This window comes from Ahaetulla prasina, chromosome 3, assembly GCF_028640845.1.
Source record: "Ahaetulla prasina isolate Xishuangbanna chromosome 3, ASM2864084v1, whole genome shotgun sequence".
NCBI classification, from domain to species: Eukaryota; Metazoa; Chordata; class Lepidosauria; order Squamata; family Colubridae; genus Ahaetulla; species Ahaetulla prasina.
Window position 1 is genome coordinate 218,433,884 of NC_080541.1, and position 26,725 is coordinate 218,460,608.

The 26,725-nt window shown below is 42.7% G+C and overlaps 1 protein-coding gene across 1 annotated transcript in view; it reads right to left on the reverse strand.

Moving 5' to 3' along the window:
* LAMA5 (laminin subunit alpha 5) overlaps positions 1-26,725 on the reverse strand; it is a 295,290-nt gene that overhangs the window by 131,856 nt on the left and 136,709 nt on the right. Inside the window, exons 10-22 of the mRNA XM_058176711.1 lie at positions 26,455-26,589; positions 24,851-24,913; positions 24,518-24,658; positions 23,195-23,332; positions 21,221-21,355; positions 19,813-19,947; positions 17,388-17,525; positions 16,614-16,666; positions 14,477-14,576; positions 11,331-11,383; positions 9,426-9,531; positions 5,432-5,531; positions 3,710-3,866 (exon numbers count right to left, since the gene is read on the reverse strand). Coding sequence (XP_058032694.1) covers positions 3,710-3,866; positions 5,432-5,531; positions 9,426-9,531; positions 11,331-11,383; positions 14,477-14,576; positions 16,614-16,666; positions 17,388-17,525; positions 19,813-19,947; positions 21,221-21,355; positions 23,195-23,332; positions 24,518-24,658; positions 24,851-24,913; positions 26,455-26,589 — 1,454 coding nt within the window. The remainder of the gene's footprint in view (positions 1-3,709; positions 3,867-5,431; positions 5,532-9,425; positions 9,532-11,330; positions 11,384-14,476; positions 14,577-16,613; positions 16,667-17,387; positions 17,526-19,812; positions 19,948-21,220; positions 21,356-23,194; positions 23,333-24,517; positions 24,659-24,850; positions 24,914-26,454; positions 26,590-26,725) is intronic.

The following is a 26,725-nucleotide window of genomic DNA, read 5'->3' on the forward strand; positions in this document are numbered from 1 at the left end:
ATTATATGTATATAAAGAAGTTAATGAATCTTGCTGAATCAGTTTACCTGTGTGTGCTTTCTGGATTTGATTTTCTACTGCAAACTCTGATACATTTAAATTTAAATAATTTAAATTTGTTTAAATAAATCTAAATCGTTTGAATTAAATTTAAATAATTGATAAATTCATTACCAAGATAAAGTAATTAAAATTCCAACATTTCTTTGATAACAGTGTAACTCTTGTCCCTGCAGCCAGTTGTTGTCCCACGGAAAGTTAAAGATAATTTAAAGTAAATTACTTTAACTTTGCGTGGCCAACTCATCACGGCCAACTTGCAGTAGGAAACTTTCCGTGGCCAATTCATTGCAGGACAATTCAATAATTCAATTTAAGTATTTAAAGTAATTCAAAAATTATTTTAATTGTTGTCATTCACATTTCATGTTGTCCCTCCTTTTACATCCTTTCTGGGTCTATTCTACCATTTCTTCAATATTAGTGTAATTTTTGTCCCACGGTGTTGGCTATGGCCAGTTGTCCGGCAGAGAGTTGGCCACAGTGAGTTGGCTGTGGCAAGTTGGTCACACCATGTTGGCTGCTTCGAGTTGCCCTAGACCAGGGGTGTCAAACTCAAGGCCCGCTGGCTGGATCCGGCCCATGGGGTGTTTAGATCCGGCCCGTGGGGCTGCTTTGGAAACTAGCCCGCGGGGCCTCTGTCAGTGAAAACGGGGCTCAGGAAGGCAGAGGACAGCAGGAGGCCATCGTAGTCAGAAACGGAGTTCGGGAGTCCATTTTTGCTGGCAGAGTGCTCAGGCCATCACAGGCACCCCCAACATGAGTGATATCAAGCTGGCCATGTTCACCCTGGCCACGCCCACCCCGGTCCCCTGAGGTCAAATACAACCCTGATGCGGCCCTCAAATGAAATCAAGTTTGACACCCCTGTCCTAGACCCTCCCCAGTAAGCAGCAATAAGAAGCAACTATCTACTTTGGGCTCAGTTTACCTTGCGGTTTTGGAAAACTTCTGAGACATTTTGAAAGTCACATCAAATACAAGCAGTCCTGACCACAATTGAGCCCAAAATGTCTGCTGCTAAGCGAGACAATTGTTAAGTGAATTTTGCCCCATTTTACAACCTTTCTCACCATAGATGAATCACCATAGTTGTTGAGTTAGTAAGGAGGTTGTTAAATGAATCTAGCTTCCCCTTTGACTTTGCTTATCAGAGTTTAACTCACAGAATCATCTATTGCAATGTCCTTCCTGTTGAAGATTACTTCAGCTTCAATCACAACAACACAAGAGCAAACAATAGATTTAAACTTAATGTCAACCGCTTCAATCTTGATTGCAGAAAATATGACTTCTGTAACAGTTATTAATACTTGGAACACACTACCTGACTCTGTGGTCTCTTCTCAAAATCCCCAAAGCTTTAACCAAAAACTGTCTACTATTGACCTCACCCCATTCCTAAGAGGTCCGTAAGGGGCGTGCATAAGAGCACAAACGTGCCTACCGTTCCTGTCCTATTGTTTCCTTTCATTATATCCAATTAATATAGTTATTACATACTTATATATATGCTTATATATTATATAGTTATTTTCATGCTTATGCTTATATATACTGTTGTGACAAAATAAATAAATAAATAAATAAAATAAAATAGAGTCTGGGACATTGCAACCGTCATAAATTTGAGTCATTTGCTAAGCGTCCGAATTTTAATTGCATGACCATGGGGGTGCAGCAAGGGTCACAAGTGTGAAAAACTTTTTTTCAGCGATGATGTAACTTTGAAAGTCACTAAGTGAACTGTTGTAAGTTGAGGACTACCTGCATTTTAGGTTTTTAGCAAATAGAGCACTTCTGTAGGAGAGTCATGAAAACCCTACATAAATTACTTTAAATTATTTTCTTTTGTTGACAGCCCATATGGTTTAAGATATGTTGAACGTGGTAGCACACAGTAGGGTGAGCTGTAATTACATATAATGGTTAACCCATGCCTTTTGCCTTTTGGGCTATATATAGGTAGTCCTCGGCTTACAACGGTTCAGTTAGTGACCGTTCAAAGTTACAAGGGCACTGGAAAAAGTGACTTAGGACCAGAGGTGGCTTCACATAATTTAACCACCGGTTCACCCCAGCACTGAAAATGTGAGCGTGCGTGCACGCATGCTCGCTTTGCTTGTGCATGCGCCTTATGCACAAGCCCTTTGCTCGTGCATGCACTTGCATGCATGCGCACGGCTGAAAAATGCAGCTAAATAGGATTGAATAGTGCCAGGGTGGGTGGACAGGCCCATCTGCAGGTCACAACTACTGGTTCACCCTAACCTGTCCGAACCGGCTGAATCCCACCCCTGCTTAGGAGCCTTTTTCACAGCTATGAACATTGCCGCATCCCCATGATCATGTGATCAAAATTCAGCCGCTTGGCAATGGGTTCATATTTATGACAGTTGCTATGTCCCAGTGACACGTGATCGTTGGCCCCGATGGAGAAGGTACGCAACTTGGGCGTACTCCTGGATGGTCGGTTGTCCTTTGAAGATCATTTGACGACCGTCTCCAGGAGAGCTTTTTATCAGGTTCGCCTGATCCGCCAGTTGCGTCCCTTCCTGGACCGGGATGCCCTATGCACGGTCACTCATGCTCTCGTTACCTCTCGTCTGGACTACTGCAATGCTCTCTACATGGGGCTCCCCTTGAAGAGCACCCGGAGACTTCAGCTAGTCCAGAATGCGGCTGCGCGCGTTATTGAGGGAGCGGTTCGGAGCTCCCACGTAACACCTATCCTGCGCAGACTGCACTGGCTACCTGTTGTTTTCCAGGTGCGCTTCAAGGTATTGGTTACCACCTTTAAAGCGCTCCATGGCTTAGGACCTTATGCGACCGTCTACTGCCGGCCTCTATCTCCCAGCATCCGGTGCGTTCCCACAGAGAGGGACTCCTCAGGGTGCCGTCAGCCAAACAATGTCGACTGGCGGCCCCCAGGGGGAGGGCCTTCTCTGTGGGGACTCCTACCCTGTGGAACGAGCTTCCCCTTGGGCTTCGACAACTACCTGACCTTAGGACTTTTTGCCGCGAACTTAAAATCTATTTATTTCGTATGGCTGGACTGGCCTGATTTTAAATTTTAAATTTTAAATTTTAAATTGAATTTTGATGGGTTTTAAATTTCTGTAATTCTTATGGGGTGTAATGTTATTTTAAATTTTCTGGCAAATTTGAATCAGTTTTTTAAGGGTTGTTTTAATTATTGTGTATGTTTCTGTTTGTATTTTATGTGCCTGTTCACCGCCCTGAGTCCTTCGGGAGAAGGGCGGTATACAAATTAAAACATCATCATCATCATCATCATCATCATCATCATCATCATCATCATCATTATTATTATTATTATTATTATTATTATTATTATTATTATTATTATTATTATTATTCCCTTTTGCAACCTTCTCACAAGCCATGTCAGTGGGGAGAAATCAGTTGTCATTTAACAACCAGGTTACTAACTTATCACCTGAGGTGATTCGCTTAACAACACCATGGGAAAGGAAAGTCGTAAAATGGGGCTAAACTCCCTTAACAAATGTTTCACTTAACAACAGAAATTTTGGTGCTCAATTGTGGTCGTTAAGTCGAGGACTACCTGTACGGAAGCGCTTTGCATATCTCAAAATTTTAATGCTGGAAACTGTCGTTCAAGTACCTGGATGGGGGACATTTGCGCATATCCCCTCCAGCTGAAATTCTCAAATTCCAGAGGACTGTAGCCAAAGCGAACCGGCCTTCCATCCAGGGTGGTTCCCTCTTCCAGCTCATATTTCAGGTGGTGAAGATCAGGGATATAATATCCTTTGGCAGGACTGCAGATAAAGATGAAGGAATATATTAAACAGCAGACTTTTCTGTATCACAAAGTAGACAAATGCCATATGCTTAGGATCCGTTCAATCATTGCCGTTCTCCGCCCAGAATACCCCCAAATCTAGAGGTAGTCTTCTGTAGATTTCAAGAATTCATTTAGTGATCGTTCAAAGTTACAGTGGCGCTGAAAAATGTGATTTACAGTTTTTCACACAGTTATAACCAGTAGTGGTATTCAGCTGGTTCGCACCGGTTCGGATGAACCGGTAGTGGCAACCTGCGACTATGCTGTTCTATTTAGCCATGCTTTCTAAGTCTCATTTTCAGAGCGCAGGAAACCGGTGGTAAAATTATGTGAAACCCATCTCTGGTTATGACCTTTCTAGCGTTCCCGTGCTCATGTGATCAAAATTCAGACCCACAGCAACTGACTCATATTTATGACGATTGCAGTGCCCCAGGAGTCATGTGATCCTCTTTTGTGATCTTCTGGCAAGCAATGTCAATGAGGAAGCCAGATTCACTTAACGACCCCTGATACTAACTTAACAACTGCAGGGATTCACTTAACAACGGTGGCAAGAAAGGGCGTAAAATGGAGCAAAACTCAATTAACAATTGTCTCGCTTAACAAACAAAAATTTGGGGCTCCATTGTGATTGTAAGCTGAGGACTATCTGTGTTTGCATTCTTATCAAGCAAATATATTAAAATTAAAACAACAACAAAAATGCAGTACAGGTAGTCCTCGATTTACAACAGTTTCATTTAGGGACTCTTCAAAGTTACAATGGCACTCAAAAATGTGAGTTTTGACCCTTTTTACCCTTTTTACGACTTATGACCATTGCAGCATTCCTGTGCTCACGTGAAATGACTCATATTTACGACAGCTGCAGTGTCCCAGAGTCATGTGATCATCAACCTTCTGACAAGCAACGTCAATGGGGAAACAAGATTTAATTACAAGAGCCACGGTGGCCCAGTGGTTAGAGTGCAGTACTGCAGGCTACTTCTGCTGACTGCTGGCTGCCTGCAATTTGGCAGTTCAAATCTCACCAGGTTCAAGGTTGACTCAGCCTTCCATCCTTCCAAGGTGGGTAAAATGAGGACCCAGATTGTTGGGGGCAATGGGCTGACTCTGTAAAACCACTTAGAGAGGGCTGTAAAAGCACTATGAAGCAGTATATAAGTCTAAGTGCTATTGCTATAGCTATTGCTACTTAAAAACCAGGTGACTAAGGTAACAACTTCTGTGATTCACTTAACCACTATGGAAAGAAAGCTCGTAAAATGGGGCATAACTCATTAAATGTCTCAATTAGCTACATAAATTTTGGGATCAATTGTGGTCATAAGTCAAGGACTACCTGTACTTAAAACCTTTTCGTTCTGCCCATTGTCTTTAGGACTCTGTTCCTAGCGTGAATTGGCTCATTCATGCTAATCACATGTATAAAATAGCAAAATAAAATAAAATAATAATGCAATCGATACTCAGAAAGAGTTAGAAATCCACCACCACGGGATGCCCTACACTAGATCCATTGCAACAGCTTCTTACTCAGAGCACGCAGGTCCCCTGATATTGTGCCTGCACTGACAAGATCCCGTCATCTCCTCACACAAAGGACCAACTGATCCTCCGATGTCACAATGGCATCCTGCAAGAAGAAACACACACAATTACTTTCCACGGTTGACAATTGGTCCCAAGTAGCAAACAACAACATGTGGCTTGAAAGGGAATGGAAGCAGTTTGGGCATCTATTTTTATTATATTATATGATATTCACGTTGACTTCCATCCTGGTTAGGAATTGTTTCTACCACACTGTCCAGTTCCAAACTATACCAGATACTCTGCTTGTTATCCCTTGCTGACTTTTCCAGCTGTGCTTGTAGATTAGCCATTCACACTGTCCAAGGACACAAGCTAGATATCTAATCAGCTGCAACAGGAAACAAATTTTCCTCTTATGGTACTTGGGAGGTTTTTATGCCAGTTTGGTCTATTGCTTAAGGCACCAGGCTAGAAATTGAGGGACCATGAGTTCTAGTCCTGTCTTAGGCAGGAAAGCCAGCTGGTGACTTTGGGCCAATCACCAAGAGACTGGGAGTTCTAGTCCTGTGCTAGGCATGAAAACTGGCTGGGTGAGGCCAGTCACTGCCTTAACCCAACCCACTTCACAGGGCTGTTGTTGTGGAGAAAATTGTGCATTAATGTTGGCTGGGTGACTTTGGGCCAATCAGTAGGAGATCGGGAGTTCTAGCTCCGCCTTAAGCTTGAAAGCCGGCTGGGTGACTTTGGGCCAATCACTAGGAAATTTCTTGTCCTGTTTTAGGCATGAATGTTGGCTGGTGACTTTGAGCCAATCAGTAGGAGATTGGGAGTTCTAGTTTCTCCTTAGGCTTGAAAGCTGGCTGGGTGACTTTGAGCCAATCAGTCGGAGATTGGGAATTCTAGTCCCGCCTTAGGCATGAAAACTAACTGGGTGACTTTGGGCCAATCACTAGGAGACTGGGAATTTTAGTCCCGCCTTAGGCATGAAAACTAACTGGGTGACTTTGGGCCAATCACTAGGAGACTGGGAGTTCTAATCCTGTTTTAGGCATGAAACATTGACTGGATGACTTTGGGCCAATCACTAGGAGATCTAATCCTGCTTTAGGCGTGAAAGCCAGCCAAGGTGTCCTTGGGCCAGTATCTAACTCTGAGGCCAACCATCTCAGAGCGTTGTTGCTGCAGGGAAAAATGGAGGAGGAAGGAGTATTAGGTGTGTTCACCACCTTGAGTTATTTACAAAAATAATGAACATGAGATATAAATTGAATTAATTAATTAATTAATGAACAAACAGTAAGTCACCCTGGCTCTATGCACAGCCAACTTCAGCAATCAGTTCTTCTGCGATGAATATATCATGGGTTCTACACAACATACTCTTAATACCGGAATGGGACAATTCACCATGACCAAACCACCATAAGACAATTTGCCGCAGCCAACTCGCTGTAAGACAATTCGCCACAGGACAATTGTACACGGGATAACTCAATGTTATCTGCCACCATTTCTTCAACATCATTTCCATTTTTGAGGAAATAGGGGGGGGGAAATGAAAATAATGACGAAGAAACCCATCTTAAAGCTGGCATACTTAAATCGTCATAACAACAGTACTCCCAACTACAACTTCAAAAAAGCCAATTACGACCTTATAAACAATGATCTTTCATTTCTGGACTGGCAAAATCTGTTTGCAACCTGCATAACCACTGAAGACCACTATAGAGTCTTCCTGCTTGAAATCAACAGAGTCATTAAACTATATGTACCACAAATGACTACCATGACCAAGAAAAACAAACTACCCATATCAATAAAAAAACTTCAATCAAAAAAAAAATCCCTCTGGAAAAGAAGCAAAAAAGGCTATGTTACAAATTTCAAAAACCGCTACAGAAACATATGCAAGCAAATAAAAACTGAATGCACAAATTACCACACCAAGCAAGAAGAGAACCTTCTGCGCACAAATTCCAATCATGCCTTTTATAATTTTGTCAACAATAAACTTAAAGACTCAAGATCCATCCCACCACTAAAAGATTCTAACAACAAAGAATGCAATGACGAAACAGTCAAAGCAAACCTCTTCAACATTTTCTTTGGCTCAGTTTTTGTTAACTCCGATAACACATATCCGACATTCCACAAACGAACCAGCAATGACTATGATGATTTAACTCATATAGATTTCACAGAAGACAATGTTGGAAAAGCTCTTCACAACTTAAAACCATCGCTTTCTATTGGACCCGATGGACTATGTGCATACTTCTTAAAAAAACTTTCCATTAATATAGCAGAACCCCTAAGTATTATCTTTGATAAAGCTTTCACTACCAGTTCTCTTCCCAAACTTTGGTCACTAGCCACAGTCATCCCTATCTTCAAAAAAGGAGACCCCAGCTTAGTCGAAAACTACAGACCGATCTCCCTTTGCTGCGTCACCTGCAAAGTCATGGAATCTATCATCAACCAATCCATTACCTCACACTTAGAAACTAACAACCTACTCTCCAATAAACAATTTGGTTTCAGGAAAAAATTATCATGTAACTTACAACTTCTCCACTGCAAAAACATATGGACTTCAAATCTTGATCAAGGCAAATCAATAGATGCAATCTACATAGACTTCTGCAAAGCTTTCGACTCAGTAGTACACGATAAACTTCTCCTAAAACTAACATCCTATGGCATCTCAGGACCCCTCCACAAATGGATATCTGCTTTTCTGTCTAACAGACAACAAGTGGTCAAAATTGGCAATGCTTTATCAAATCCTGTTCCTGTCAAGAGTGGCGTTCCTCAAGGCAGCGTCCTTGGACCAACACTCTTCATACTATACATTAATGATCTTTGTGACCACATCTCAAGTAATTGTGTTCTCTTTGCTGATGATGTCAAACTATTTAACACCACAGACAATACTTCTATCATTCAAAACGACCTTGATCATCTATCCGCTTGGTCTAAAATTGGCAGCTCCAAATTTCAACCAGCAAATGCTCAGTCTTACATATAGGAAAAAGAACCCAAAACTAAGTACATACTAGATGGACATTACCTTACAGACGACCCCATCCGTTAAAGACCTTGGAGTTTTCATGTCAAATGATCTAAGTGCCAAAGCCCACTGCAACTACATAGCAAAAAGCTCTAAGAGTTGTAAACCTAATTTTATGTAGCTTCTTTTCCAAAACACCACACTACTAACCAGAGCATATAAAACATTTGCTAGACCAATTCTAGAATACAGCTCGCCTGTTTGGAACCCTCACCACATCTCTGACATCAATACAATTGAACGTGTCCAGAAATATTTTACAAGAAGAGTTCTCCATTCCTCTGAAAACAACAAAATACCTTATCCCACCAGACTTGAAATCCTAGGCTTAGAAAACTTGGAACTCCGTCGCCTTCGACAAGACCTAAGCTTAACTCACAGAATCATCTATTGTAATGTCCTTCCTGTTAAAGACTACTTCAGCTTTAATTGCAATAATACTAGAGCAACTAATAGATTTAAACTTAATGTCAACTGCTTTAATCTAGATTGCAGAAAATATGACTTCTCTAACAGAATCATCAGTGCTTGGAATACTTTACCTGACTCTGTGGTCTCTTCCCATAATCCCAAAAGTTTTATCCAAAAACTTTCTACTATTGATCTCACCCCATTCCCAAGAGGACCATAAGGGGCGTGCATAAGCGCACAAACGTGCCTACCGTTCCTGTCCTATTGTCTTTTTTTAAAAAATATATATATATATATGTTTATTTACTATATAATCTTTTTGTATGATACCTACATATATTGTTGTGACAAAATAAATAAATAAATAAATAAATTGGATTATCAGACGCTTTAAATGCCTCCTTTCCAATTCTATGATTCTCCTCAATTCTGGGATGATGAACCTACAGCTTATTGACTTCCTCCAATTACTGATTTAAGAACATTTATAAAAGATAGAAAAGGATGTACCTTTACAGCCAAAGTAATTACCGCTCTCCAGATTGAAGTATCCCTCCCGACATGTAGAACACTTTTGGCCGCAAATGTTTGGCTTGCAGAAACAGTGTCCATCACCCTAAGAGACAGATTGATTGATTGATTGATTGATTGATTGATTGAACGACGCTATAGAGCACTGCACACTAGAACAACTAGATACAAGAACAGTTTTTTCCCGAAGGCCATCACTCTGCTAAACAAATAATTCCCTCAACACTGTCAGACTATTTACTAAATCTGCACTACTATTAATCGTTTCATCGTTCCCATCACCAATCTCCTTCCACTTATGACTGTAACTTTGTTGCTGGCAATCCTTATGATTTATATTGATATATTGACCATCATTTGTGTTGTAAATGTTGTACCTTGATGAACGTATCTTTTCTTTTATGTACACTGAGAGCATATGCACCAAGACAAATTCCTTGTATGTCCAATCACACTTGGCCAATAAAAAATTCTATTCTATTCTATTCTATTCTATTCTATTCTATTCTATTCTATTCTATTCTATTCTATTCTATTCTATTCTATTATGGACTATGACCACACCACATTTTAAAAATGAAAAAATGCAAGACAAAATGAGGGAAATAAGATCTATTCTTTTTTTTTCATAATTAAATACCAATATACTAAAAGTAAAATTGTATCATATTCAGGTACGTATAAGGAAGCCACAGGAAAGATGTTAACGATCTTATTTTTCCGTGGTGAAAGAAACCAGGACAAGAAATAATGGATAAAAGTTGCAGTTGCTTAGATTTCATTTAAATCAGGGGTGTCAAACTCAAGGCCCGCGGGCCAATCTGGCCCTCAGGGTGCTTGGATCTGGCCCCCAGGACTCCCCTGGAAACAGCAAAGGACCAGCTCTCTGCTAGCAAAAACAGAGTTTGGATAGGCTGGGTATGGCCTGCCAGGTCTCCATTTTTGGATGCAACAGCTTCCTGCAGCTCTCTGCCAGTGAAAACGGAGGTCGGGGAGGCCGAGTTCCATTTTCGTTTGCAGAGGGCTGCAACAGGCCTTTGCGGTCGAAAACAGAGCCTTGACAAGTGACGTTGAACTGGCTACGCCCATCCTGGCCACACCCATCCCCGCTGCCCTCGAGGTCAAACACAACCCTGATGTGGCCCTCAATGAAATCGAGTTTGACACCCCTGATTTAAATATAAAGGCAATCTTCCTAATAGCAATATCTATTCAACGGTGGAGCTACTGAGGCTGTGGGTTTTCCACCGCTGAAGGTTTTCACGAAGATGAGACAGCCGGATCTCAGGGGTGGTTTAACTGGTATTCGTGCACATTTCAGATGACTGAACTGGATAATCTCATCTAACATTGGAAATGAAGATCACGCGACCGCAGCAGCGCTGAAGTAGCAACAGCAACTGGGCAGTGCTGAAGCAATCACAACTTTCCCAAATTTTATTCTCACAGGAACAATAGGCCCTTGCATTCTATAAGTTAGCCCAGGGGTCAGCAAAGCTGGCTGAGGAATTCTGGGAGTTGAAGTCCACAAGTCTGCAGACCACTGAGTTAGCCCATTTGAAGTCCTTAATTTCAGTAACTCTTGCCTTACAATGTTTGTCCAATTGAAGGTTACAAACAGATGCAAGTTTCAACAGTATATAGATGATTGTATGAAATGAACTGAGAAAAGTTTCTTGACATTTGCTTGGCTAAAAGATAGGGACAGGCATAAACCCACTCTGCAGACCATTAGAAAGACCTCACCTGGAATAACTTATGGCAGCTTTTCCCAACCTCCCGCTATGTTGCACTATTAATCCCATCAGCCCACCAAAGAGCAGAGCGGAAGTGGAAGGATGTCAAGTTGAGGAAGGCTAGAATAAGGTCTGTTCCAAAACCTACCTGTCGGCATTCAGCAATGCCTGCCATTGTTCCTATGGTATTGCATTGGCAGCCTGAAGGAAAACACAAAAGAACAATTGGAGAGTCTATTTATTGAAGAAGCCATAGTAACATTTCTTACAATACATGGATTATCATTAAGCCATGACCCATAATGTTAAATTCCATTTTCTTTTAATGACCCCAAAATCCCTTGCGGGGTGGAGTCTGGGCAACTCAATGGAGATAGTAGATGGCCAAACGCCCTTCCTGTCACCAATGCGGAGTTTTGTTCAGCAGATACATTCTCATTGTGCCCAGAGAGAGAAATATCTGCTGCTACCTAGGATCAAACTCACAGCCTCCTGATTGTGAGGCGAGAGCTCCACCATTAGGCCACCACACCACTCCAACCCATAATGTTAAATTGTCGCATCTTAACCAATACAAGACTTGGTAATACATGTCTATTATATAATAGAGCTTGGTTGTTTGTTATGTTAGGATTGCTTGGTTTTAATTTCTGGTACACCACTCAGAATTACTGCTAAGAGACTGGCAGCCGAATAAATTGCTTAAATAAATTAACTGAATAAAAACAGACCTTATGGCTTAAGCGTGGCACGTGAACCCATTGTGAAATCAACGCTGTGGCTTTATATTTCCATTTATTGCTCTAAACACGTAGTCATCTATTTACAGAATTCATTTAGTGGCCATTTGAAGTTACAACGGCATTGAAAAAAAGTGACTGATGATCTTTTTTAACACTTATGACCATTATACCGTCCTATGGTCATATGGTCAAAATTCAGGCTCTTGGCAAATGACTCATATTTATGACAGTCAGAGTGTCCTGGGGTCATGTGATCCCATTTTCCGAGCTGCAGTTTTCACAGAAATATTTGGAAATCATACGCCTTGTGTTTCCACATAAGCCTGGAAAAATGGATTAGATACATTCCCATAAAAATGGTGGCTGAACCCTTTTCTTCAGCATTCCCAAATCCCAGGACAGCGATAGTTACACTACAGTCCTGGGAAGGAAAGAGAGGGAGGCAAGAAGAAGGAGAGTGTTGTGTCTCGTCCGATCTCACCACAGCCGGGGCCTTCTTATCTGCTTCCGAACACGGAGGAATGTCCTAGTATGCCTCCCGGCCCCAGACAGGCTGAAGAGGAGGAAGTATCTCCAGCCCCCAGCTCTGGCTCCATGCCCAGGCAAACGGAGCAACTAGACCCCTCCCCCTCCTCCACAGCATGTGAGCCTGAGGGAGGTCAATTGCCAACAGCTGCAGACTGGAGTGACCCTCGCGTCAGAAGACTTGATAGACGGAGGCAACAGAAGGAAGGGAGGGGCAGGCCTGGATAAGTGCTGAGTCATGGAGCCACACCCCATGGCCTATATAAAGGATCTGCTTTCTGGCAGTCTCTGAGTCAGGCAAAGTCAAACATATCTTGCTGAAGTCACTTTCTGGTCTCCTGCCTGCCCTGAGGACTTTGCTAGGACTTTGGCAGAACTGCAGAGGCACGCCTGATTCGGATTTCCCTGACCCGGCTGTCAGCGGAGGAGTGGGACACGACAGAGAGTAAGTAAAGTAGAGTCAGAGTGTAAAAGATAAAACTAAAACACAGAATGGTTCAGTAAAGCTATAACGTTGATGAAGTTGGCAGAAGGGAGAAGGAAGCAAAAACAAGAGAGAGAAAAATGAAGTGGAGGTGGCGGCAACCGCCATGACGCGCTCCATGGCTTAGGACCGGGTTACTTATGGGACCGCCTACTGCCGGCCTCTATCTCCCAGCGTCCGGTGCGTTCCCACAGAGAGGGACTCCTCAGGGTGCCGTCAGCCAAACAATGTCGACTGGCGGCCCCCAGGGGGAGGGCCTTCTCTGTGGGGGCTCCTACCCTGTGGAACGAGCTTCCCCTCGGGCTCCGACAACTACCTGACCTTAGGACCTTTCGCCGCGAACTTAAAACCTATTTATTTCATATGGCTGGACTGGCCTGATTTTAAATTTTAAATTTTAATTGTGGGTTTTAACTTTTGTAATTTGTATGGGGTGTAATGTTATTTTAAATTTTCGGCATATTTGAATCAGTTTTTTAAGGGTTGTTTTAATTATGGTGTATGTTTCTGTCTGTATTTTATTTGCCTGTTCACCGCCCTGAGTCCTTCGGGAGAAGGGCGGTATACAAATTAAAACATCATCATCATCATCATCATCATCATCATCATCATCATCATCATCATTATTATTATTATTATTATTATTATTATTATTATTATTATGTTTCTGGCTTGGCTCAGGTAAATTGTTCTCTGAAAGTTCTCAAGTGGTGAAGGAAGCTAGCCCCTGTACAGCTAGTCCTCGATTTACGACCATTCATTTAGTGGCCATTCAAAGTTACAACGGAACTGAAAAAATATGAGTTAGGACTGTTTTTCACAGTTACGCAGCATCCTCAGGAACACGGGATCAAAATTCAGATGCTTGGCAACTGGTTCATATTTATGAACTCGGCTGTGTCCCAGGGTCAAGTGAGTCATCACCTTTTGCGGCCTTCTCACAAGCAAAGTCAATGGGGAAGCCAGATTCGCTTACTGTAACCACCGTGTTACTAACTTAACAACGGCAGTGATTCACTTAACAACTGTGGCAAGAACGGTTGTAAAAGGGGGCAAAACTCAACACGTGTCTCGCTTATAGTGACACAAACGTTGGATTCAATTGTGGTCGTAAGTTGAGGAACTACCTGTATTCCTTCCATCCCTCTTCTTCCCCCCCCCACCCACCCCCAACATCCAGTCAGAGCTGAAGAAGCTTCTTGGATGAGAAGCGAAATGTCTTCCTCAAGGAAAAAACCAAGTCCAGTTGCCATTTGAAAAAGCATCTTTGGGACAACCATGGCATAGATCAGGGGTCTCCAACCTTGGTCCCTTTAAGACTTGTGGACTTCAACTCCCAGAGTCCCTCAGCCAGCAAAGCTGGCTGAGGAACTCTGGGAGTTGAAGTCCACAAGCCTTAAAGGGACCAAGGTTGGAGACCCCTGGCATAGATGACTGAGAATCTCCATGGAAATTTGCTGGTAAGTCCACTTGTCAGAAGGGGAGAGCAAGGAGGCCTGCTCTCTTGGATTTAATCCATAACGACAAGGGATTATTTCTTACTTGTGCATCCAAATGGATTTTCTGGAGTCAGGTTCCAGTAGAGTGGTTTGCATTTATCACAAGCTTCACCTTCCACATAGGCCCGACATTCACAGGAACCCTGAGGAACAAATAGGTAAAAGTGAATGAGACAGAGGTTTAGAGATTTGAAAGGGTCTATCAAAGAATCAAGCCAAAACAAGGTTGTCAATCAAACCAGGGGTGAAATGTAAAATTTGTTACTACTGGTTCTGTGGGCGTGGCTTGGGGGGGTAATGTGACTGGGTGGGCGTGGCCAACTTTTTTTTTTTTACTTTAAAAAACATTTTTTCTACAACCTCTTAGGCCGAAGAGGTTGTAGAAAAAATGCTTTTAAAAGACTCCTCTGGCGATTCCAGCTGAGTTGCCTGATCGCCAGAAACTTTTAAAAGCATATTTTTACAACCTCTTCAGTCTAAGAGGTCGTAGGAAAAATGCTTTTAAAAGGTTCTGATGATCTCAGCTGAGCCACACGATCATCAGAGGCTTTTAAAAGCATTTTTTCGGCCGAAGAAAAAATGCTTTTAAAAATAAATTAAAAAACCCCTCTGATGATAGTGCGGTTCAGCTGGGCCTGGTGGGGGGGCAGGGATTTTTGCTACTGGTTCTCCGAACCACCCACCGCCATCGCTACCGATTCGGGTGATCCAGTTCGAACTGGGAGCATTTCGCCCCGTGTTAAACTCAAAACCCGCAGGACGAATCTGGCCTGCAGGGTCCTTAGATCTCGCCCACAAGGTCACCTTGGAAGCAGCGAGGGACTAACCTGCGGTGCCTCTGCTAGTGAAAATGGAGCTCTGGAGGGCTGCATGCGGCCCTCCCAAGCGCCATTTCGCTGGCAGAGGGTTGCAGGAGGTGATTGCAGGAGGAAAAGAGCTCAGAAGCCTGTTTTTGCTGGCACAGCGCTTGGGCCGCCACAGGCACCCCCAACATGGGACTCCAAATGAACTCCACCATCAAATGCAGGTTGCATGTTTGCGTGTTTCTTAAACAAATCTATATGGCCCCCCAACTCGCAGGTGACCTGGATGGCGTACAACATTCAAAACTCACAACCTAAGGATCATAACCCCTGCCCCTTTGTGGCAACAGCAACACAATCAAATCAACTGGTTCAGCTCCATCTCCATTTGTGGTCCCCAGACCTGCTAACAAAACCTCATCTTCAGGACTTTTCAGAAAAGCAAAAGGATAGGGGCCAATCATACGTCCGGTGGAATGATGTTCCATAGGGAAGGGGCCACCACTGAGAAGGCCCTTTTTTGAGGACCCAACATATATATATCCTTCTTAGATGGGACCTGCAACATACCCTGCTTTCTTGTCCTGGTGGGTCAAGTGGATGTAATGGAAAACAGGTGGTTTTTCAAACAACCTGGTCCCAATCTATGTATCAACCAGCTGATAACCAGCACCTTGAATTGAATTCTAATGTAATCAACCGGATCTCCTGCATGGATTGCCCGTGTCTGTATAGGGCAGATGGATAGGGAGCTAACCACCAGATTGCAAGAATACAAATGAGCGGTCAAACAAGGAGACTCATTGGTAGCCTCACCTTGCAATGAACAAGGGCATGCATTCAATTTCGTAGCTACTAAGATTGTTGGCCGAGCCGGTACAAAGATAGCCAGGAAAGTGACTGGAACCTGAGAAATGGGTCCCTTTTCAGTCAACAAGAATGCTGATTTATCACCAGATTATCAGATACTTAAGGAGCCAAAGACTTGGCAGCACAAGGAAACAACAGCCAACGACCTAGTGGTTGGCCATCAACATACCAGTCAACCAATAGGAAGCCACATCCAACCAGACACCACATAAAGACGACACATCGAATAGCCCAGAGCACATATTCTGTTAGAGAGACGTTTCCTGAGAATGGGTTCCAGCATGAGTCCAAAACCTTGGAAGACTAAATCTCTGGTCCTGGTGACCGACCTAGATTGGAGCCTCCATTTTGAACTGTGCCTGGTAGCAGATTGGCAGCCATTTTGCAGCTCCCACAAAAGAGGAAAACCATCTTAAGTTCACTTTGCATTCGGCCCTCATAGCATGTCACCTAATAAGGTATGAATAAGCAAGTATCCACACTCAGTTCAGTATTTACGAGACATACCTCAGGTAGAGAATGATCTTCATGTACAAGCCCTGCAGGGTTGCAAGATCCCACTGAAACAAACAAGCACAGATCAGAGAAGGACATTAAGAAAAAGAAAGAAAGTATCCGTCACACACTGTTCCTAGAAAGGTACATGAGCTATTTATTGCCAAGGACTTGGCAGAATAACTAATGGTTTACATTAGCTGCCAAGAAGAAAACTGGTTTCAAGGATTTAAAAATAATCACATCAAACTAATGCAAAAAGCAAAAAATTCACTATGTTCCAAAAATATTGAACAAAGCGCTCGGCTACCAAAGTGATAATTTTATGTGGTTTTTAATTTCAGCACTATAGAACAGTGTTTCTCAATCTTGGCAGCTAGAAGATGGGTGAACTTCAACTCCCAGAGTTCCCCAACTAGCCTGCGCCAGCATGTTAATGTGTGGAATTCAACTCCCAGAATTCCCCAGCCAGCATATCAGTTTGACTGTGTGTGGACTTCAGCTCCCAGGATTCCCCTGTCGGCTTGAAAATGTATGGACTTCAACTCCCAGGATTCCCCTGCCAGCATGCCTGCTAGGGAATTCTGGGAGTTGAAGTCCACATTTTCAAGCTGCCACGTTGCGAAACACCACTAAAGACTATGACTAAATCCATTTTAAAACAAGGTTAGCAACACGGCCTGGTGTAGTAATAGATAGTCTAATAGCCCAACATTTAGATGAACCCTGAATCTTGAAACAAGATTTAACTCTGGCAATGTCAAAGATATGGAGTGTTGTGATTACCTTGACAGTCTGGGAATCCATAGGCCCCGGGAATGCAGGCATCACAGCGCAGCCCAGTTACTCTGGGACGACAAGTACACTGACCAGTTTCTTGATTGCAGGTATCATAAAGAGCCCCTTCTATGGAGCAGACACAAGCTGGAAAAAAGTGCAGAAACATCACTTGTGCAGCCTAGAGATATGCAATCAATTAATCCCATCAATAACATTTTGCAAGCAATTGCAAAATGCATACAAATGAACTTTGTATGCATTTGATTTTATCTCTCACTGAATTTATTTTGATCCTGTAAAAAAATAGCAAAGTATTCATACCGTAGCAATAGCACTTAAGTTATATCCCACTTCATGGTGATTTTCATTCCTTTCTAAGCGATTTACAGAGTCAGCCTATTGCCCCCAACAATCTGGGTCCTCATTTTTACTGACCTTGAAAGGTTGGAAGGTTGCGTCAACTTTCAGCCAGTCAAGATCGAACTCCTGACTGTGGGCAGAATTAGCCTGCAATACTATATTCTAACTACTGTGCCATCACGGCTCTTATTGTCCTGAAGTTTCTCTGATGAAAAACATATGCAACTTACATATGTCCTCAATTTACAATCATTCGTTTAGTGACCATTTGAAGTTACAATGGCACTTAAAAAAATGACCGATGACCATTTTTCACACGGCTGTTGCAACATCCCCATGGTCACGTGATCAAAATTTGGACAACTTGGCAATTGGCCAGTCACTTAACCATTGTGTTACTAACTATTAGCAAGCTTTGTGTTTTTCATACCCTGTATATAAATTATGATTATCTTAAATTATCTTCTCTTTAAGAGTGTAGCAGATTTGCGAATCAGGCAATCAATCAGAATAGAGGTGGAAGCTCTAGTCCAGTGGTTCTCAACCTTTATAGTGCTGCGACCCCTTTAATACAATTCCCCATGATGTGGTGACCCCTTTAATACAATTCCCCATGATGTGGCAACCCCCAACCGTAAAATTATTTTCGTTTTGAATTTATCGCGCCTGAAGCCAGATTAGGCTAGCGATTGGGAGTGATTGCAGCTGGCTTGAGAGGGAGACATCAGAGCAAAGATTTCTCTCTTTTTTAATTGATTGCACCTGAAGCCAAATTCTGCTAGCGATTTGAAGAGCCTGCAGCTGGCTTGTGGAGTCAACCATTGGAGTGCGATTCTTCAACTCACAAGTATACTTCCCATATTTCCGATGGTCTTAGGTGACCCCTGGCAAATCGTCATTCGACCCCCAATGGGGTCCCGACCATAGGTTGAGAACCGCTGCTCTAGTCCAACCCCCTGCTCAAGCAGGAGACTCTGTAGCATTTCAGATAGATGGCAGTCCAGCCTCTTCTTAAAAGCCTCCGGTGATGAAGCACCTACAACTTTTGAAGGCAAGCTGCTCCACAGGATAATTGTCCTCACTCTTAGGAAGTTTCTCCTTAGCTCCAGATTGCTTCTCTCCTTTTATTAGTTTCCATCCGTTATTTCTTGCCTTGCCTTCCGGTGCTTTGGAGAATAATTTGACCCCCTCTTCTTTGTGGCAGCCCCTCAAATACTGGAACACTACCTCCTAGTCCTTCTTACTGGCCATACCCAATTCCTGCAACTGAATGTTGTGATCCATCAGCAGCCTGCAGAGCTGGCAACAGAGTCAGACAGCGATGAGGCAGAGGAAGAAGATGGGCCAGTCCTGGAGGCTGGAGAAGGCCCGGATGAGGGCTCTACGTCGGAGGCAGAGATGGGGCCAGGGCCATCTGGGAGTGAGATGCGGACTCCGGAGCCTCCAGATGCTGACAGCAGTGAGGCAGAGGAACAGGAGAAGCCTGTTCCTAATGCACGCATAAGAAGAGCTGCCAGAAGGCAAGAGATGATTGGCCCCTCCCATAAGGTTTAAAAAACCAACAACGGCGTTTGGGCTCTTTGTCGGAAAACAACGTTGATAGCTTTGCTCCTTGTCTTGCTGCATTTATTTCTTATCGGCATCTTCTGCTTTTGAACTTTTGCCAAGAAAAGCCTTTGGCAGTTTGCCTACTTAGACCAAGGTTGGTGATCAGACTGAAGAGTTGTGTTATGAAGAATTTGCTTTGATTTAGTTTGGACTATGATGAGAATGAGTTAATTGTCAGCTGTTCTACTAAAATCTGTTTGTTTTTGAACTGATTGCGTTTACTACTACCTACTTGGGCCTGGGTCACAATACTGTTCTTCATACGTTTTTATCTCCAGAAGCTTGATCACCTTAGTTACTCTTCTTTGAACTTTTCCCAAAGTCTCAACAAAACAAGGAGAAAAGTAATCAGGAATAAATATAATCTACTGAAAACTTAAGTATAGCAGCGCAGAACCTTGCAATATGGAACAAGATGGATTCTCCACATCCAAAAGCAGGCTGAAACTGACCGATATCTCACCTGTGCAAGAAGGGAACCCATAGAAGCCTGGGGCACAGTGGTTGCACCTTTGTCCGACATAATTTGAATGGCAGTTGCATTGTCCAATGGAGTTGCAATTGCTGTCCACTGAGCCCCGAAGGTCACACGAACAAGCTGCGAGAGGAAGGCACATAAATGCATATGAAATATTGAATAAGAAAATAATAAAAGATAATAATTTAACAAAAATGTGTATTATTGTTAGAATTATATAACTTGTCAAACGTAAATATGATGAATATTATTTTAATTTGTATGAAAATGTGATTAGAAAGGGGATATTCTTTAAACGTAACAGTGGCATAATTAAAAATTAGAAAGGGGATAAACAATGGAAGATTATAATTTAATATAAATCTGTGTATTTATAACTAATATAAGTTATACATTAGTTATAAATTATTATTTGTATAATAATTTAAAAGGAGTGACGGTTAGAATTTGTGGATTGGTATAAAAATAACATACTGAAATATCAAATAATCAAAAATGAAAGATTATAATTCAACAAAATATGTGTACTATTACTAAAACTCTTTAAGATTGTCAACTGTATTAAATATGAAGAATATTGTTCTATTAGTGGTAAAATGTAAGACACTCTTGTACCACACTGTTTACACAATGATATGTTTTTGAAAAAAGGAAGGAAGGAAGGAAGGAAGGAAGGAAGGAAGGAAGGAAGGAAGGAAGGAAGGAAGGAAGGAAGGAAGGAAGGAAGGAAGAAAGGCAGGCACATAAATACATACTGGGAAGGCAAATTAAATAATAAGAATACACAAGTTTTGTTTAGTATCTCTGCAAGATACATTTGTAACCATGCAATGAAATAAAATTAGTGCCCCAAAAGACAATCATCCACTGATCTATAGAATACACGGGATAGTTTTGGACCAATCAGTCTCTCTCAGCCCATCTCACTTCACAAAGAGGTTGTTATGGGATACAACTGGGAAGCTTCCCTTTAAGCAGGAGGTGGGGATAATACAATTAGCCCTTGATTTATGACCAAAACTGAGCACCAAATTTCTGCTGCTAAGCAAGTCTGTCGTCAGGTGATTTTTGCCTCATTTTACAACACGTCATTAAGTGAATCGCTGCAATTGTTCAGTTGTAACACAGCTGTGAATCTGGTTTCCCTGTTGACTTTGCTTGTCAGAAGGGTTGCAAAAGGTGATCCCAGAACCCTGGGACTCGGCAACAGTCATAAATATATACGCCGGTTGCCAAGCATCCAAATTACAATTATGCGACCAGAGAGATGTTGTGACAGTTGTTATGTGTGAAGACTGGTTGTAACTTCAAATGATCACTAAAAGAAGTGGTCATAAACCGAGGACTTCCCGTAATGGATGCTTTCTATGAATCCTTTCTCATACTGATATACCTTGGCAGTGAGGGTAGGAGTGATATCCAAAACTGCACTGATCACAATGGAGTCCGCCATATTCAGGTCTGCAGTAGCATTTTCCGGAAGCGTCACAGCCGTCGGGCAAGGTCCCAATAGCACTGCAGCCACAAACTTTAACCGGGGAAAAAAAAAAGATTGTAAGTTTCAAACCTCATGACCTTAGTGAGAAAATTAACCTACTATAGAAGTTCAGAAATAGTCTATACCAGGGGTCTCCAACCTTGATCCCTTTAAGACTTATGGACTTCAACTCCCAGAGTTCCTCAGCCAGCTTTGCTGGCTGAGGGACTCTGGGAGTTGAAGTCCACAAGTCTTAAAAGGACCAAGGTTGGAGACCCCTGGTCTATACGATCCTGAAGCTCACCAAGTTAAGTAATTGGGATTCTTGTCAAAAAACGATCAACCAGACTAGCAAAATGTTAATACCACTTTATAATACCTTGGTAAGGCCACACTTGGAATATTACATTCAGTTTTGGTCGCCACGATTTAAAAAAGATGTGGAGACTCTAGAAAGAGTACAGAGAAGAGCAGCAAAGAGGATTAGGGGACTGGAGGCTAAAACGTATGAAGAACGGTTGCAGGAACTCTGTATATCTAGTTTAATGAAAAGAAGGACCAGGGGAGATATGATAGCAGTGTTCCAATATCTCAGGGGCTGCCACAAAGAAGAGGGAGTCAAACTATTCTCCAAAGCACCTGAGGGTAGAACAAGAAGCAATGGGTGGAAACTAATCAAGGAGAGAAGCAACTTAAAACTAAAGAGAAATTTCCTGACAGCTAGAACAATCAATAAGTGGAACAACTTGCCTCCAGAAGTTGTGAATGCTCCAACACTGGAAATTTTTAAGAAGATGTTGGATAACCATTTGTCTGAAGTGGTGTAGAGTTTCCTGCCTGGGCAGGGGGTTGGACTAGAAGACCTCCAAGGTCCCTTCCAACTCTGTTGTTATTATTATAAAATAAGATTTTACCTCCATCACCATATACTGTGCTCAAAAATTTGTATTATTTTATTTATTCATTCATTTATAAAAATTTATAGGCTGCCCATTTTACCTCAACTACTGCGATGCATGGGCTTCTTGCAGAAGCTGCTTTGCACCACTGTAGAAGCACAACTGTTGCGCCTTCTCAGAAGGACATGATTTTCCAAAAAATTGGGTACCTCGCTTAATGACCGCAATGACTTACGCCATAATTCTGGACTCCACTGTGTTCGTAAGTCAAGGGCTACCTGTATTTGACTTCACTGTCTATTCCTGCTTGGCGTAACGCCTATGGGCCAATTGCCAATAGAGCAGAGAAGAGCAACAAAGATTAGGGGACTGGAGGCTAAAACATATGAAGAACGGTTGCAGGAATTGGGTATTTCTAATTTAATGAAAAGAAGGACTAGGGGTGACATGAGAGCTGTCTTCCAATATTTGAGGGGCTGTCTCAGGCTGTTTTATTGGTTGATTACTCTCACCGTTAGGAAATTTATCCTTACTTCTAGATTGCTTCTCTCCTTGGTTAGTTTCCAGCCATTGTTTCTTGTCTTACTTTCAACTGACCCCCTCATCTTTGTAGGAGCCCCAGAAATATTGGAACCCTGCTATCGTGTGTCCCCTAGGGTTTCAATATTTGTGGGGCTCTTACAAAGACGAGGGGGGTCAATCTATTTTCCAAAGCACCAAAAAGCAGGACAATAAGCAATGAATGGAAACTAATCAAGGAGAGAAGCAACCAAGAACTAAGGAGAATTTACCTAACAGTGAGAACAATTAATCAGTGGGAAAACATGCTTCCAGAAGTTGTTGATGCTCCAACACCGGAAGTTTTTAAGAAGAGATTGGATTGTCTGAAATGGTATAGGGTTTCCTCCCTGAGCAGGGAGCTGGACTAGAAGACCTCCAAGGTCCCTTCCAACACTGTAATTCTGTTACTCTTCCATATTTGACAACTCACGTTGACAGAGCGGGTAGCTGAAATAGCCAGGAGCACACGAGTCGCATAAGTAGCCTTGAAACCCAATTCGGCACAGACACTGTCCAGTTTCGTTGTCGCAGGTCCCTTCGTAGAATCCAGGTCCCGAGCACTGGCAAACTGTGAGAGGGGAGGTTAAACATTTTAGGACCATAATTACAGACCATAATTGTCTCCACGCAATAGCACTAGCACTTAGGCTTATATATTGCTTATCAGTGCTTTACAGCCATCTCTAAGCCAGGGGTCTCCAACCTTGGTCCCTTTAAGAATTGTGGACTTCAACTCCCAGAGTCCCTCAGCCAGCAAAGCTGGCTGAGGAACTCTGAGAGTTGAAGTCCACAAGTCTTAAAGGGACCAAGGATGGAGACCTCTGCTCTAAGCGGTTTACAGAATCAGTATATTGCCTCCAACAATCTGGGTCCTCATTTTACCCACCTCGGAAGGATGGAAGGCTAAGTCGACCTTGAGCCAGTCAGGATTGAACTGCTGACAGTGGGCAGAGTCAGCATGCAATACTGCATTCTAAGCCCTGTGTCACAACGGCTCACAGTTATAAGTCAAGGACTATCTTTATAACCCTGAAGAAAGGACATCGTCTAAAAAAATTTAGTAAAGATAGAATAGTTCATTTATTTTCTATCAATGCCTAAAACTTTGTCCTGTCACATCTGGATCCTACCATTTCTCTCCCTTCCTTCAACCATCCTTCAAAAACTAGTTTTCCCAGGGAACCATCTCATGAGCTTTTACATCACTGGTCAGGCTAGGGCAGTGGTAGTCAACCTGGCCCCTACCGCCCACTAGTGGGCGTTCCAGCTTTCATGGTGGGCAGTAGGGGTTTTGTCCGATACTGAAGCACTTTCCTTTTTTTTAATTTAATTGACTTTAAAAAAAAATTTCATAGCATTATTTAAAAACATTTTCATTAGGTTTTCATAAAATTCCCCATGACAATTTAAATTTCTGAAAATATACTATTTGTATCGCCCGCGCATAAGTTTAGTTCACATTACATAAGTGAAACTAAATAGCGCTATAATGCGACCACAAACAAAAGGGCCTCGTCCCAGAATAGCTCACGCATCTCCCCCCACACCACCCAGCTTTAACAGACAAGCAGAGCTGGTAGCCGGCACCCCCCCCAACCCAATCCACAATGCGCGAGAGGCATGTGCAGACGACGATACACGGAGCATTACTGTGGAACCGGTGAGCGGTTAGAAAATGTTACTACTAACAGAGATACAAAAGTGGGCGGTAGGTATAAAAAGGTTGACTACCACTGGGCTAGGGCTTACTCACGTTGGCAATTTGGTCCGTAGTAGCCAGGTACACACTGATCACACTGCGTCCCTTGAAAGTTCGGTTTACACAAACACAACCCAGTTTGAGCATCTTTCCTGCAGGTGTTGCCACTTGTTCCAGCAACGTTGCAGTCACAGTCTGGAAAAGAAGGTAGAAAGGTGGAACCATCACGCAAGGTTTGTATGAAGCTAAGAAGAATCCTGACCTCTAGTAAAATCCTGCTAGGATATCAGGATTCTATCCTGATTCTGTATCCTAAAGAAACCATCGCTTTGCTACTAGTAGGTAGCATGAGAATTTCAAAAAGCGAAAATAAAATCAAAAGCTTACTTATTATCTGCCCAGCTGGAAGGACCTGTTCTCCGGTAGCATTGTAAGATAAAACTGAGATCGCTGTATGAAGGAAAAGACAACACAAAAATTAATCCTATGTAATGAGAAAGTTGGTTAGTAGTTAAGGTAAAAAAGGTAAAGGTTCCCCTCGCACATACGTGCAAGTCGTTCCCGACTCTACGGGGCGGTGCTCATCTCTGTTTCAAAGCCGAAGAGCCAGCGCTATCTGAAGACGTCTCTGCGGTCAGGTGGCTGGCATGACTCAATGGCAAAGGTGCACGGAACACTGTTACCTTCCCACCAAATGTGGTCCCCATTTTTCTACTTGCATTTTTTTACGTGCTTTCGAACTGCTTGGTTGGCAGAAGCTGGGACAAGTAACAGGAACTCACCCAGTTACGCGGCATTAGGTATTCGAACTGCTGAACTGCCGACCTTTCGATCGACAAGCTCAGCGTCTTACCCACTAAGCCACGTTTAACTACGTTTAAGTACGTAATTACTTAAATTTAAAATTAAATTTAAATATGTAGTTTATACTACGTTTAAAAGTAGTTAAACACTAGACTAAAATAAATCCAATTCTCCATAAATAAAGGTGGCCCTCAATTTACAATGCTTTTTTTAGTGACTGAAGTTACAACGGCGCTGAAGAAAAGTGACTTACTTATGACCTGTTCTGACCAGGCTCCCAAACATGACAAACCCTCTGTAGTTAAATAAATGTTCCCTTTATTAAGAGCACCAGCAGCACTGGCAAAAAGTTTCTCTCTCTCTCATAGCAATCTAACAAGTCTCCCAGCAGAAAGATGGATTCTGTCCCAAGGATCGGCCCATAGATTTTCACTGCTCTCCTCTCCTTTGCCTTCTGCGCATCCATATGTCAGGCACCGGACCCAATTGTTCCTCCTCTTCCTCATCAGCCACTTCCAGACCTGGGGGCTGTTAACTTTCCATCTGAGGATGGCCCAGGCTACATCTCTGTCTCTCTCTCTCTCTCTCCCACCTCCATTCCCTCTCCCCCCTCAGAGCTCTCAGGTTGCCTTGATGGTGGTCCTGACTCCCACGCCTCTTCCTCATCTGGTTTGGATGCTGGAGGGGCTGGCGGCCGACGGGCCACAACATGACCATTTTTCACATTTATGACGGTTTCAGTGTTCCTGTGGTCACATGATCAAAATGCGGGTGCTTGGCAACTGGCTTGTATTTATGACGGTTGCCGTATGCCAAGTCATGTGATCATCTTTTGCGACCTTCTTACAAGCAAAGTCAATGGGGAACCCAGATTTACTTAACAATTGTGGCAAGAAAAGTGGTAAAAACCGGGCAAAACTCATTTCACAACTGTCTTGCGTAGCAACATACATTTTGGGTTCAACGGTGGTCGTAAATCGAGGTCTACCTTGTAGTCCAATCTGGATTCCAAAATATCAGCTGCACTTGGAAATCCATTATTTCCTTCCATGAAATAGCTTAGCCTCAGATTGACCCTCTTGAAGACTTCACAACTTTGTAGATGGTCAGAAAGATTCCAACACCCCAGGAGAGGCAGACACTCAAGAGTTATGGGACCAGTGCTAAGTTCCGAGTCTAATACTTACGGTAGCAATGGGGGAAGTCCACGTAATTGTCTGCACAAGCATCACAATGTTCTCCTGAGTAGTTTGGCTTGCAGTAGCAGCGGCCAGTGAAATCCTCACAGGTGCCATCAGTAAAGTCTGAGTCACAGTTGCAGCCTAGAAGGAGAGATGATGAATGATCACGCCTGCATTTTTATGGTTTGATTAATGTCCTGCCTACAAATAACTCAAGGCTATAAACAAGCTGAATATTCAGAGCCGCAGTGGCGCAGTGGTTAGGATGCAGTACTGC